The sequence below is a fragment of the Chaetodon auriga genome, chromosome 21, assembly GCF_051107435.1.
Source record: "Chaetodon auriga isolate fChaAug3 chromosome 21, fChaAug3.hap1, whole genome shotgun sequence".
NCBI classification, from domain to species: domain Eukaryota; kingdom Metazoa; phylum Chordata; class Actinopteri; order Chaetodontiformes; family Chaetodontidae; genus Chaetodon; species Chaetodon auriga.
Genome location: NC_135094.1, coordinates 14331034 through 14344906, shown reverse-complemented (window position 1 = coordinate 14344906; position 13873 = coordinate 14331034). Strand labels below are relative to the sequence as shown.

At 42.4% G+C, this 13873-nt stretch overlaps 1 protein-coding gene across 2 annotated transcripts in view; it reads right to left on the bottom strand.

The window, feature by feature from the left end:
* Positions 1-11052: 11052 nt before the first annotated feature.
* odad2 (outer dynein arm docking complex subunit 2) overlaps positions 11053-13873 on the bottom strand; it is a 49833-nt gene continuing 47012 nt past the window's right edge. For both annotated transcript variants that reach the window (XM_076760875.1, XM_076760876.1), the window contains one exon: positions 11053-11452. In XM_076760875.1, coding sequence (XP_076616990.1) covers positions 11336-11452 — 117 coding nt within the window. In that variant the 3' untranslated portion in view covers positions 11053-11335. The remainder of the gene's footprint in view (positions 11453-13873) is intronic.

Sequence of the window (13873 nt, the reverse complement as noted above, 5' to 3'; positions counted from 1 at the left end):
TGAAAATGTTACTTTTCTTAAAACAAATCTGTCCAACTGACATGGACAAACATCTGCTCCTCCCAGATGCTGGCTTCAGGGAGTTTCTTGAAAAGTTACACTCTCCTGTTCATGTTTTCTCTTCTTTAATGTCTTGGTACCACTTTCTAGTAATCTCTCTAGATCACGGTTAATAAAACATTAACTTATAGTCATATCAGTTACAAGCCACTGAAGAAGTAGTTCAACATTTTTGAAATGCTTTTAGGCCTATTTCTTGTCGGGGTGGGTTAGATGAGAACATCTCAGATCCAGCTGTCCACATTTGCAGAATTTCTGACTCTACATACAGAGGACAATCTCTCAATACTGGAACTTTTCTTGGTGGACGTGAAATTTTTTACAGCCGCTGCACTGTGCATGAAGACTGATTTAAACCTGTTACCAACTGTCTGCTGCAGAAATACTTTACAGTGTAGTAAACTTGTTTTGGATGCTTGTAAAGACTGCATTATGTTCCTACACTGTGACAGCACACCTAGGTCCTAAATGATCCCGTGCCACACTTATTCTCACCACAATCATTTTTAGAGCCTGTGTGGAGTAACTTTCTACCTGAATGAAGCTGCCCATCTTCTCCTTCATCTTCAGGCCGCCTGAAGCTCAAGTTGGCATCAAATCCAGATCAGTGGTTTTGCTTCAACAATAATTAGTCCCTCGGATTCAAACCAAACACAGTACAAGCTGGTTTTGGTACCAGACAGAAAAAGGAGAGATTCTGACTGTATATAGCCATGCCACTGCTGATTACTCCTGAAGCACCCTCTCATTGACTTCCATTATAAAACCTGTCACATTATGGGCTCATGAGTCATAGCTTTTGAGGTCCTCAGCTGTGTGTTCCTTTGGGGTTTATCCAAGGTAGTGATTCGAAAGACATGACTAAGCAACAAGAAGCCATATGAAGGGTTAGGGATCCATGTAATTATTGTTTATTTGTGTTTATTTTCATTTAATGGGGGAAGTTAACTTTTACTAACAGCTTGTGCAAACATGCTATGAATGGCCCAGTCATGTAATCACTTTAATTAAGGTTGGGGAGGGTTTATTTGCACAGGTTATGCACAATATGTAAGCTTTTCTTTTTGCCAGAAGTGAACTTCTGTTACCTCCCACGACCTTGTCACTGTTATCCAAACCTACGGGTCAGATCGACCTTCTCTGGGAAAATATGGAGGCTCGTCACCATTGTAGCATCTCTTTAATCTTAATCCACCTTGTCCACAGCTTCTGCTTTGGCTCACAATGTCAGACTCCTGCCTGTTGTCCAGTGTGGACGTATGAAACGAGTCAACAGGTTGGAGCACAACATAAATCATGATGTCCTGCCGGTTGATGGCAGGGACTCTGCAGGCGGTCCCTGTGCACAGCCCTGCTTCATGTCAGCCTGGAGTTCATGAATTACACTGGCATCTGCTTTCTTTGTCCTGCAATCTTTGTTGGTCTATGGTCACTTAGGTTTGGCCAATAATGGGTTTTGAAGCCTGGCACCAACACCAATGGACCAATAATACAGTCTGAGGTTGCAGACAGCTGAGACATTGTGCAGATATTGACAAGTTTTCTGCTCAAATGACACAGGAGCTCCTTTTGTAATGGTTAAAAAAACAGACTTTCATGTGACACCTGACTTTCTCTTATACCTGTCACATGGTATCCAGACAAAAATGAAAAGTTAAATCCATAAATAAACAAATGAATAAACGGTAAAACAAATATCAATTTAGCAGAACAGTTGCATAATGTCCTCTGTGGCTCTGGAGGAGCTTTGCCAAGTCTGAGAAAGCAACCCTGATGATGTCATAAGCCACACTTCCACCCAAATAACCTGGAGCGTTCAGAGCCAGGAACTACCTTTGAGGGAACTAAAAGGTTCCTTCAGCTCGTTGCTGTCTACATTTCCACCATCGTCTAAAGACTCACACAGATTAAGCAAAGTCCACTAGCATAAGAAAAAGCTACAGCAACAACACTTTTGCTAACAACGAGATGACGAGGAGCTACAGTTTCCTATATCATCATCTAAAAACTCTTTTGTGGAGCAGTTTATACACTCTGACAGAAGAGGGTTAAACACCCTCAAAGGTCACCACCAATGAGATTGATCACTGGTGCAAATTTTCCTGCCAAAGTCAAACACAACACAAAAGATTTGTGTGTGTTCGTTTTGCCCTCCTGAACGAATGCCGACTGCAGTGACTCAGACCAGATGAAGTGATTTTGGTGTGAACTCTCACCACGTTAAACACTAATGTGACCGGGCCACTTAGTCAGAATATCTTGGATTCTGCTCATTCGTTTTTGAATCTGTCATTTGCTATTTCCCAATCTTCATGTTCAGCACCCCTGTGATAATGACCAAATTTCCAATATATCCATGTACTGATTTAAATCACTATATCAGATATCTTACGCTTTGTATTCCAACATCTGGAGCTTTGTTTTCATACAATGACGGGAAGGAAGCCTCAGTTTAACGTCACCCTACCTCTTCCATCCAAGACAATTGAATTTAAATGTTACATGTCATCTGATCTCAGAACAACCCTGAGTCCAGAAAAGTTGGGACACTGTGTAAAACATAAATAAAAACAGAATGGGATCATTTCAAACAAACCGTGTTTACTGACAACAGTTTTACGTAAGTGTCCCTGAACCCATGTGGAAATATCCTTTTAGCAAATTATCACATTGTTTTATTTATGTTTTCCACAGTGCCCCACCTTCTCTGGACTCTGGGTTGTACATGTTTTATATACATACTGTACGTTACTCACTCTATTGTTTTATATCACATCCACTGGAGTTCAATTGTATGTGGGTTCGGTCGGGCCTGCCAGAGGGGCGGTTGTAGTGAAAGTTTTATTTCCTTGCACTCATAACATTTGTTTTCTTCTTAAACTTCCAATTTAACTCTGACCCCTTTACAGAAAACAAAACACACCACTTGCGGAGGCAATAAAACGTTTCTGCTTTTTTTGTTAAAGATTTTTTTTTCTCGCATTTTCGCTTTATTTAGATAGTAACAGCTGGAGAGAGAAGGGGGGATGACATGCAGCAAAGAGGCCAGGCTGCAAAGGAGCTCAGGCGGCTGCAGTAAGGACTCTTGATAAATGGTACACGCTCTACCACGTGAGCTACCTGAGCTGCCGTATTTCTGATTTTTAATGAATAAAACATTGTAGTAAAGATGAAGATCTACACTGAACGGCCTTAAAAATTAGACAGGTCTTTTGTAAGGTTGTGAACGTAAGATTGAAAAGCAGACATTCATTAAACATCATGGATCCAGCAGGAAACACCCTGTTTTTTAGGGGTACTTCATCATTCAGTGTGTATTAAAGGATCTGGCTATGAAAGGTGGCCATTACTTGAAATCAGCGTTAGCTCAATGTCAACACCTTACGCCATTACAATCCAAATTATTTTTTAAAACCCCCGTCTCTGCGCCCATAATCTGCCGCTCATTTAAGATGATGTTTTCACTCCAGACTTGGACTTCATTTTGCCATGTAAACCAAGTTGGAATTACACACTGTAGCACATGGGCTACTTGTAAAGCCACAGACATATTTGTTCAATAGTTTGCCAGCTTTGGTGGAAAATGTGAGTGAGGAGAAAATTTGCAGGTTGTTTAAAATGACCCAATTACTGTTTTCAGAGAGGTTTTAAACATTTGGGACACTAATCAGCGAGCTGAATCGTGTGCTGTCTGTCCATGTCTACTGGAAGTAATCAAGAGTCAAAACCAAGTGCCACTGGAAGTCACTGGGATTGCTCCTTGAAATTATAGTGGGGAATAATTGCAACTTGGAACACCCAATACTCTTTAAACCTTCTCATCCTCTGTTGTCTCTCTAAATATGGCCTTCCAAGAATACACAAATGGCTACTAAATAGGCACATACTACTTCAGGGGGAGTAGATGCCAGTTCAGTATCCAGTGTACATGGAGGTGATGGATACATCTGTCAAAGAAAAAGCTTTCATCATGAACCGGACCCTCTGATTTTCTTGCATTGTCGATCCAAGTTGAAGAAAGTCAGACAAAGTGTGTTTTTTGTGCAGCTAAGCATTGCCAGAGCTACTCACTCATGTTAGAATAATAAGAGGCATATTTGACTGTGTCATTTATAATGCCAGTGTGAAAACTTCAGCGAAATGTTTCAGTTATTCAAGTGTCATCGCCTCTATAACTCTGGTGGTACTATCTTCGCTTGTTGAGTCTCCAGGTATTTTTCTTTCTGAGCAGACATTTGCAAAGCTCTGAAGTATTTGGGAGTGCTTGGGCAAACTGACAGCAGTGAGCTAGACTGGAACAGGGGGTTATTTATGCATCGAGCAGAGGGAAAGGACATTTATTAATGTCAGAATTAAAGCAGGACCGAAAAAAAAAACATTGGGGTTGAGGGGTCAAATTGAAGAGAATAAAAGCCACATTAAAAGGATACACCACAGCAGGGCAGGAAAAAAAAGCATTTTGAACATTTGCCTAATTGACCACTTTTACAAATATTGCTCTTAATTCTGCAAAGAAACTGAAGCCGGCAGCATCTACTACAGTTTTGTACTTTGTGCTTATGTCTCAAAGCACGCAATCAGTTACAGATTTAAATAGGATGTTCCATAATGCCTTGCTGATGATTTGTTGATTTGGTGCGATTCCCCTCAGTTGCATGTCTTCCCCTCAGGTCCAGAGTTGTGATAGCTTGATGAAAAGATTGTGATGAAAACACTGGGATAATATAATTTTTGGTGGTGTGCCATAGAGAGCTCTCAGGTTGGTTCAGGATCCAGCAAGGGAAACCTGGCCGAGCTTATGGCTCACAGCTGTGCAGCTGGGAGCGTGTGCCAGCTCATCACTGTCTGCTGTGTGAGGAACTTGGCATTTTTTAGCATCTTTACTTGACATTATCCTTTGTCTGCAAATGAATATAACTGCCTGTTGGCTATTAGTATCCTCTCCTTTCCAGTTTGGTGTAACCGCAAGAAGGAAAGGTCCAGAAAGGGTAGGCAAAAAAGTCTACTACACTGAACATCATCACATTACAAAGAAAGCTGCAGAGTGAGAAATACAGTAAATCAGCATTCAAAAAAAGACTACAAACATGTTCCTTAAAAGAGATGCCTTTTGAGGCCAATCAGTGTGATTTTAATAAAGCTAGGGTCATACCTTCCAAGTTTCATCAAATCAGAGCAATGGTGTCTAAGATTTCACAATTTCCTCAATTTCAAGGTCAGGGACAGAAAAAAAGCTATGATCTGTTAATGTGGTTGACAGGCATATCCTAAACCCCCAGCCCCCCTCCTCCTATCTGACACTGAGCGCAACAGACAGACATCAGATCCGGTGAGTAAAGACTGTTTCATTAGAAATGCTCAGATGTTGAGTGCCGTAACAGTTCAGGATGAGTCAAGATGACGAATCTAACAGAGGTCCTGCACCGAGCCTCCACCAGTATGCTCTGCCTTTTGTGTTCAGGGGAAGAAAAATGCTGAGTTTTGATAAGAGAAAAGCTGTACTCTTAAATGTACTACTTCAACCCTGGGTCTTTGCAAAATATATGGTTCTAGAAGCTTGGTGTCATAGTGACCACAGGGTTAGTTGGTGGATAGCTGGTGAGCTAACAGCTAATAAACTAAAACAGTCAGTCACAATGGCTCTTCAGGCTTTTTGTTCCCTGGATTGTACACCATGTTATTCAATGAGGAGTTATGGAAGGGGGTAAACAAGTTCTCTGAGCCCACGCTGAACAGGTAATCTAATTTTTATGGACTGGCCCATAAAGCAGGGTCCATTGGTTCACTTTCTATAATGATACTAGGCTGGCCCAATCACATCTCTTCCTGGGCTGTCCCCGGCCCTCCCCCTCTGTCCTCTCTGTTTTTCGTGTCTGTGGCTGAGAGCCAAACATCTGTGGATGAGGGAGGGCGTCTTTGTCAATTGTCAAGATGGATAGGCAAAAAACGAAAGAAAGGCGGTGCAGAGAAGTTGCAGGTGAAAAAAAAAAAAAGAAGAAGAATCCAGATGCAGATGCTGACGAATGTACAAAAATTACAGATGCTGTATGTTTGTTGCAGGGGCTGCAGCAGTAGCCTCAACATCTATGGTAACAGCAGCACCTATCATTATGCTGCAACAGTATCCCCGGCCACTGCCAGGCAGAAGAGCAGAAAGAGGAGCAGGCGTGTAAGGAGCAGAGGACCAGGATGAGAGTGTAGTTGAAGCGCTAAGCAGGGAGCAGCATGCAGGATCAACTCTCAGGGAGGACACAGGGAGGTGTGTGTGTGTCCAATGCGATGACGCTGACGAATGATGATTCAAATGATGATGAAGAGAATAAGACAGCTGATGGTAACATTATCAGACTATATTGTTCCCGAACGCTGTTGCAACTTCAGCTGACTATTCCAGCTGGTTAACATTAGTGTTGGAGCAAGGATGGTGTAGGCGATTGGTAGGTGGTGTTTGACCGATGGTCATAGGTCAGTGTGGTCCAAAAACTCCTGGGATGATTTACAGGACTGGGGTGGACAGGACAGCTACCTGTCAGCTAGTAAGCTAGTAGGTTTGGTCACTAACTGTTTATTCCAAAGACATATTTGTACCATTGAGTCCTGAGTCATAACGTGGTTTTATTGCACCCCCAAGGCCAAATTCACTGATCGTTATAAATGCTGGTGTGACCTTTACTCTATTCCCTAAAACTAAGGACACAGTTCAGTAAGCATCATAGGCAGTGGAAAAAAAAAAATGCTTCAAAGACATGTGGTGGTAAGCTGTGTCCAATCAAGCGGGGGCAGGTGTGCTGAAGAGTGAAAGCAGGCTGAAGAAGCTGTTTTCCACATCTTTCACATAACTACTAACATCATTTTATGTGTGTGCAACTGAATGAGGCTCACGACGGTCCAAAAGTGTGTACTGTCATCCTCACTTGTGCACTTCATCACTTCCTGTTCCTCTCTACGATGGCAGGCTTGTCGCACTGCCACCTGTGGAATTATATGTGTCTTAATTGCGATCATGCAATGAGACGGCGCACATTGAAGTGTGTTACCACACAAAGAATAATTTAATTTGAGCAGACCACAATTTATTCTGTGCTCAAATGCTTTTTTGCATGTTTGCGATGACTCACCAAAGCGCACAATAATAAACTGTCTCCCTTTGTTTCACTCTGCAGCTCTCTCTCTCTAATTGCTGACATTGAGCACTCTCAGACCCTTGGACACTTGCTCGCAGTGTCTCTGCTGCTCTCTCAAATGAGAGCAACACTGACTGAGCGAGGTTATTATGTGCTTATGTGGATTACGGCACACATGCAAATACAGACGGCACAGAAGGGATTTTTGTTTGCTCAAATTGAATGATTATTTGCATGATAGTTTCTGACAAAAATCCAAATTTTGCGCATGCAAAAAATCTGTTTGAGCATGTAATGCTCAGAATTGAACACAGAAAATGTTCACTTGTAATTATATGACGCACATGACCAAAAGCCACAGCTGTCACGACCAATGATGGTATTACTCACATTCTTGAGACCTTTATGGAGACATTACTCTTGCAGTCTTGAAATCTGACTCAGACAGTGTGGTATTTGCCCACTCATTTCTCTGTTTATTTATTGTCATACCAGCTTGTTATTTACACTTCATGGAAGGGAAAGTCAGGAGTCATTACTGCTGTGAAAGCCCTTTTAAAAAACTCCTCACATACCACTGAGAAATGCAAGGTGATCAAACGGCAGCATTTAAACCTTCAGAGGAGTGTAGAATTGGGAGATCTCCTGAAGGAAGGAAACGGATGTAGATGCTGAGCAAACAGCAGCCGAACGTGACACGCAAGGCTCACTCCAACAGACCTGGTGGTGTGAGCATGCTCTAATGATATAAAAGCTAATTTGCAGATTGAGGAGAGAAGCCGTGTTCACCCCCGGGTCCTTGGCGACCAGAGAGCGCTGCTCTCTGTTTGGATGGAGCTCTGAGAGGCCGTTGTGTACACGTATGTTTTTAAAGGCAACATCGTAAGCAAACCATGCCGCTGCCGCTGCCGCTGCTGTGCAACAGTTTGGGATTTTATATTAAAAATAGTCCTCAGACACTGAAGGGAACAGAAAGCCACTTCTAATATTTGGAAGGAACTTTTACTGTTCACTAGTTTCTTTTATGAAATATTGCTGCAGGACGCCTGGGGAGATGTGGGATCTTTTAAAAACTTCAAAAGAGCAGTTGCACTTTAAAACAATTGAGCTAGTATCACAATACACAGCACACACTCTGAAGGGCTGCCTGACTATAAAAAAAGAAGTGATATATATTTATTATTCTGTCCACCCAAAATGTGGACAGACAAATTTCATGACTGTAGAAAGGATATTTCCACACACGAGTCTTGTGTAATGTATAATAAAATCCTTGAGTGTGGTTGCATCCATCACCCTGACCTATGGGAAACCCCTGCTGCAGACTGGACAGGGTCAAGGTTAGGCCAATGGGGAGACATACCAGCTGAGACACAGGGGTGTGGCAGATGCCAGGGCCCATATGTACCCTCAACACAGGAGCGACAACATCAGGGATATCCCTCCACTATTTCCATCCCTTCCGTGAAGCGATGGGAAGCACCAGATCTTGAATGGTGACCAGAACGACCGGGGCTGGACGTAATTGCTGCCTCCGCCGAGGCGTGGAGGCATAACCTCTAATTTCCCGTGAATAATGTCCCTGTGTTGGACGACAAGCCAAAGAAAGTGGCAGTTTCTTTTCTCAGAGGGTTTGTGGCCCGACTAATACACTCAGCTGTGGCTTTATGACCAATGGGCCTGAGGGCCAGACTCCTGAAACCAGCTTACTACTTCCTCTCAGCCTCTCCCCAGTGCTCTGCAAGGTTTAACGTGAGGTTTACAACAGAAGGTAAAGCTCTGCTTCTGTACAAGTGTTTAAATAATGCAAATCAAGGCTGATCAAGTTCTGAAGAAGTGATAGGAAGCCATCCTGCAGAGGCAGAATCTGTGGTTGGATGGAGAAACTGTTCCTCCTAAAAGCACAAAATGTGCTTTTGTACAAATCTGTTTTCTGTGTGGATAAACAAAAAAAAGACACAATGTGCCAAATTGTTAGGTGTTAAGAATATAGTTTCACTCTGGGGATCCTCTCCAGCTCTATACATAACACACAGATGTGAGATTAAGATTGATCTTCTGATCACAAAAATAGTCTATTCCCCAAATTGCTCAACTATCCCTTTAGATTTTAAAAGAAGGTCCAAAATGAAAAGGTGCCAAAAAAGAAAAAAAGATTAGAGAGTTAAATCTAAAAACGTGGAAAAAAAAAATCAATCAGCATGAGCAAAGAAAAGCCGAAGCAGCTTCTTTGTTTAAAAGTGACGAAATGGTTTTCCTTTAAACATTTCTTGAGAATCAGTTCTGACTTGGGGCATGTTGCAGAGGCCATAAAGCTTACTGTGTGGAATTAGGAGCCATTAATCACAGTGAATTTATTTTGGAGACAGAGGCTTCTTTCAGATCCTAGTTTTGTGTTTTTGGAGGAAGTTGCTTCTTCAGAGTAACAAGTTCACTCATGTACTCTCCTCCATCCGTGCTCTTCCAGTGACCCCCGCTAACAGCTGGTAGTGTTTAAACTTCAAAGAGCAATGAAGATTTTCAACCACATATTTTCAATGTTTTGCTAATTTTCTATTTTAGCACGTGGCTGATATTAATGATGAAAGTCCCATGAGATTTTGTGGCAGCCTCTGTGGTTGAGCGCTGAGCATCAGAGCTAACTGGGACCAGGACAGTGGGATCAGAGAGACAGAGAGGCTGACAGACATGCGAGAGAGAGAGAGCAGAGGTGGAGACGAGCAGACTCTTACTGAAATCTGCTGTGCAAAAAGCCAGTCAAGCCTGACATGGCCTGTTTATAATAAACAAGAACAGACGACAAAAGAGTCAGACGAGCGCTGATCAGCTGCAGCGAGCTGCACTCTCACATCACTGCTGCTGCAGTATGAACTGTATAGAAAAAGTTAGCATTATGTTCAGGGGAGTAGATATTCAGCAACAAAAACAACAGAAGATAATAACTACTTTCAAGGAAAAAACAGCAATTTGCTGTATTTTCCCCCCCAAATCCTCCATTAGATTGTTTTATATTTGTTTTATAGTTGGTGCTGACTAAATGTAATGCAAGTGCTTTGGTACAGAGATGACCCCAACTGGAAAGATATCTACATTTTTGTTTTTACTGACAGAAATAATGAGCATGTTTGTAAAATATATTTTATCATTTATAATAAATACCTCTACAAAACCTGAAATGACTGTAAATAAACTGTGAGTAATGTGGAAAATCCTCATTTAAAGTCACTCTTGTACATACTATCTGTGCTAGAGACAGGACGCGCTATTGTATCCCTAATTGCCACAGACATTTGGTATCCACTTATGATAACAGTGCTTGAATTTATGTGTTCATATTATAATTGTGTGGTATTTATACAGAACATTTGTGCAGACTCTGTATTCCACACTGGTGCTATATAACCAACAGCAAGTTATTCTGTTTCTCTAAGTGTCTCCGTGCAGGCTGTGTGTTTTCTGAGTTTGGATGTGGTACAAATATTCATATAAGCACTGAATACAGAAGAATACAGACTGTATAAGAGGAGGTTGAGCAACCAAAGCAGATGTGGGTCCTGTTTAGATATTGTGGTCTCGTGTGGATCACTTAAGGAATGTTACTGCAGAGGACGCGGTTTCGAAGTGTTTCACGGCGAACAACGTATGTGGCATGTGGCGTCAGATCAAACGTGAGAAAGAAGTATTTATTTTTCTCATTACAGTCAGAGAGCGAGAAGAGGGCTTCCTAAAATGTTTGCATGGACTCCTGATGAGGTAATTGATGGAAACACGGGATAAATGTTTGCTGCTGGAACGGAAGCGCAAGTACAAATAAATACACACTCATCAATCAGGACAAAAGATTTTATTTGAAACCTTTTGCAGATCATTTGATAAAACATACTATTCTAACACTTGTGGTACTAATATTTGGAACACTTTTCTCATCCATTTGACTTCAAACCATTCAAACACATTTGAAACAAACTTTGAAGTTCGCGTCCGATATGACAGTTGCTGAGGTAAATATTTTCCAGTGATGTCACAGCCAGCCCGTTCCCACTGGTGAGGGACTGTACAAATATCATTGGGGGTGGAATGAGAAAAAGCCCACCCCCATGATTTCTGTGCACCCCCTAATGGATTTCCAGGGTTGCTGAGATCATTGGTTGTCAATAAAACAACTGGGCGTTCCTGTTAGCCAGAGCTAGCAGTCGGATGTTGCGCACACAGCCTGCAGCAGCTTCTTGCAGCATCTCTTCATCAGAGCCCATGATGTGGATGAGGGGCTGCGGAGGGACAAAGGACAGAGGTGACAACTGGCAGCAGGAACATGTTCCCGGAGAATCATTGTTGTCTCACACATCTGTGGAAAAAGAGCCCAAATAGGTAGCTAGCTGACATGTTGCCATGTCAGCAGCAGTCACTGCGAACTACCACCAGCTGCAAAGCCATGCAGTGGCTGTGCAGCGACAGTCTCAGGCTGCACTGGCATGTGTCCCTTGCGTGTGTGTGTGTGTATTCAGCGTGTGTGTGCCTCACTTTAGCCTTCCAAACCATGCCTCAGCAAAGGGGTTACAGCTGCGAGCACACATGCTTCTGTAAGTTAGTTCAGATGAAAGTCATGCGGGGCAGGCTCAACATTAAAAACCTGAGCATGAACCACACCACTTGACAGCCTTTCCGCCGCTCCAAAGGTCAGATTATATCCGACTATTAGTGGCTTGTGTAATGGATCTCGTTAGATCTTATTGCAGAACAAGGTTTTGTGCACTCCAGAAATCTCTATCTTTGCAAGTTTATGTTTTGGTTATATAAAACTGAACATATAAAAGAGTTTTGGATGTTCAAAGAGTTGCGCATTATGCAAAAATAAGCAAAAAGGAACACATTGGATATATGGAACACCACTGAGTGGCATGCGTTTTGGATGGTGAGCTATTTTCCTATTTTATCTGCAGCGAAATCACTACATTATGTTTGTGGGCGGCTGTGGAGCTGAATCAAAGTGTAAGTAAACGTAAGCATAAATACTCTGGTGCAATGGATGAATCTAAATTTGTTCAATGTGTGCCTCTTGGTAAAATCACATTGGTGTGCCACTGAGGTTTCTCAAGCCACACTTGCAATTATTTCAGATCGTCTTGTTTACATCCATAATGAACCAACAGCAACATTACATCCCTCAACTAAGCACTTAAGGACTCCCTGCTCCTAAACATGATGAAACTTTGATAAATACAGTAACTGCTGAGACGTCTGAAGCACTTTAAAGCCCCATACATCAAAGACGTGTTCTCCACTGAATGAAAAGGGATCGTGAAAAAGATTTCGTCAATAAAGATCATGCTGCAGCAGGCTTATAAGTGGTGTTTGAACACCATTGGGATTGTTTCCCTGGTTTCAATGCAGCAATGTCACATCCCTGTTGATCCTGAGCAACACAGAGGACAATGTCTACACTGTCGCCGTCAAAGGACGTGATCCAACTAAGCCTCTTTAAACCTTACATGGGGGCACTGATCTGTTTTGGGCCGCAGAATGATTCTTAAAGCTAGCCACCATGTCCTCAGTTCTCTCCCCTTGTCTCCCTCTTATTCAAAACTCTCCCATCCTGTCCAATGGCTCCTCACATCAACATAGGAAGTGATGGGATTCCTTTGTCGGCTTCACACAAATGGAATCTCAACTTAAATAATCATTTTGGTGATATTTTCCATGTAGACTTTGCCTAATCTCCATGCAGCTGCTCAGTGCTTAGACCCAAGCACAGAAACAGACACTATTTTCCTCTCTGGTTATCATTGTGTTCATAATACATGTCAGAGCAGGGCTGAGGTTGACCCTGACCCCTCTCTGTGTTACATGCAAACTTAAAACGTCGCTCCACACATTTGTGTGATTAGCAAACAGCCAAAGAAGCAAAGAGAAGACATTCCCAGGATTTTCAGCGCAAAGATAAACAGTGAAAGGAAAACAGATGAAAGATGAGGTGAGCCAGCTTGTGTGTATGAGCAAGACAGGGCTGTGAACCTACAGTACGACTGCTGTTAAAAACTGACAAAATAATATCCTTCCTCCTTATTATAATCACATCATTTTGTGGAAAAAGGCACACAGCAGTCCAAGATGTCTGCTCCTCTCAATACACCAGTGTCAAGGAGCATATGTCAAACATTTCCCTTTGGGTTTTATATGATTTTTAAATAGCATCCAAAACACCTCCAAGTAAACTCACATCTACAGGCTCCAGAAAACATGCAGCTCGCGAAACAAGTCTCTTTTGTGAAAAGAGAGGATGCCTGAGAAGTGCCAGAGGCAGAGTTTTTGCCAACCTCATAGCATGTTATTCAGACGTCGCCAAATAAGGTCTCCCGAAGCGCACAGCTAGGCTAAGATAAGCGTGTCTCTCTTTGCTGCCTTTTTTCCTAGCTTGCTCTTTCCCTCCCAGCTGGGATCTCTAGGAATATAATACTCCACTTGTTAGATATTCCCTGACTGTGGTAACATGAACACTTGCTCCACGTTTGAAAGCTGAATGGTGAGTTTTTGAGGTTTTTGCACTTCAGAGAGCTCCAGTGAGTCTTGACCTCCAAGAAGGGAGCTGGGGAACACGCCCCCCCCCCCCCCAGCTGAAGGGGTTAGGGGGAGGAGCAGGCACAGTCTGGGAGGGCTACACATATTGTTGCATGTGTACACACTCATCCTAT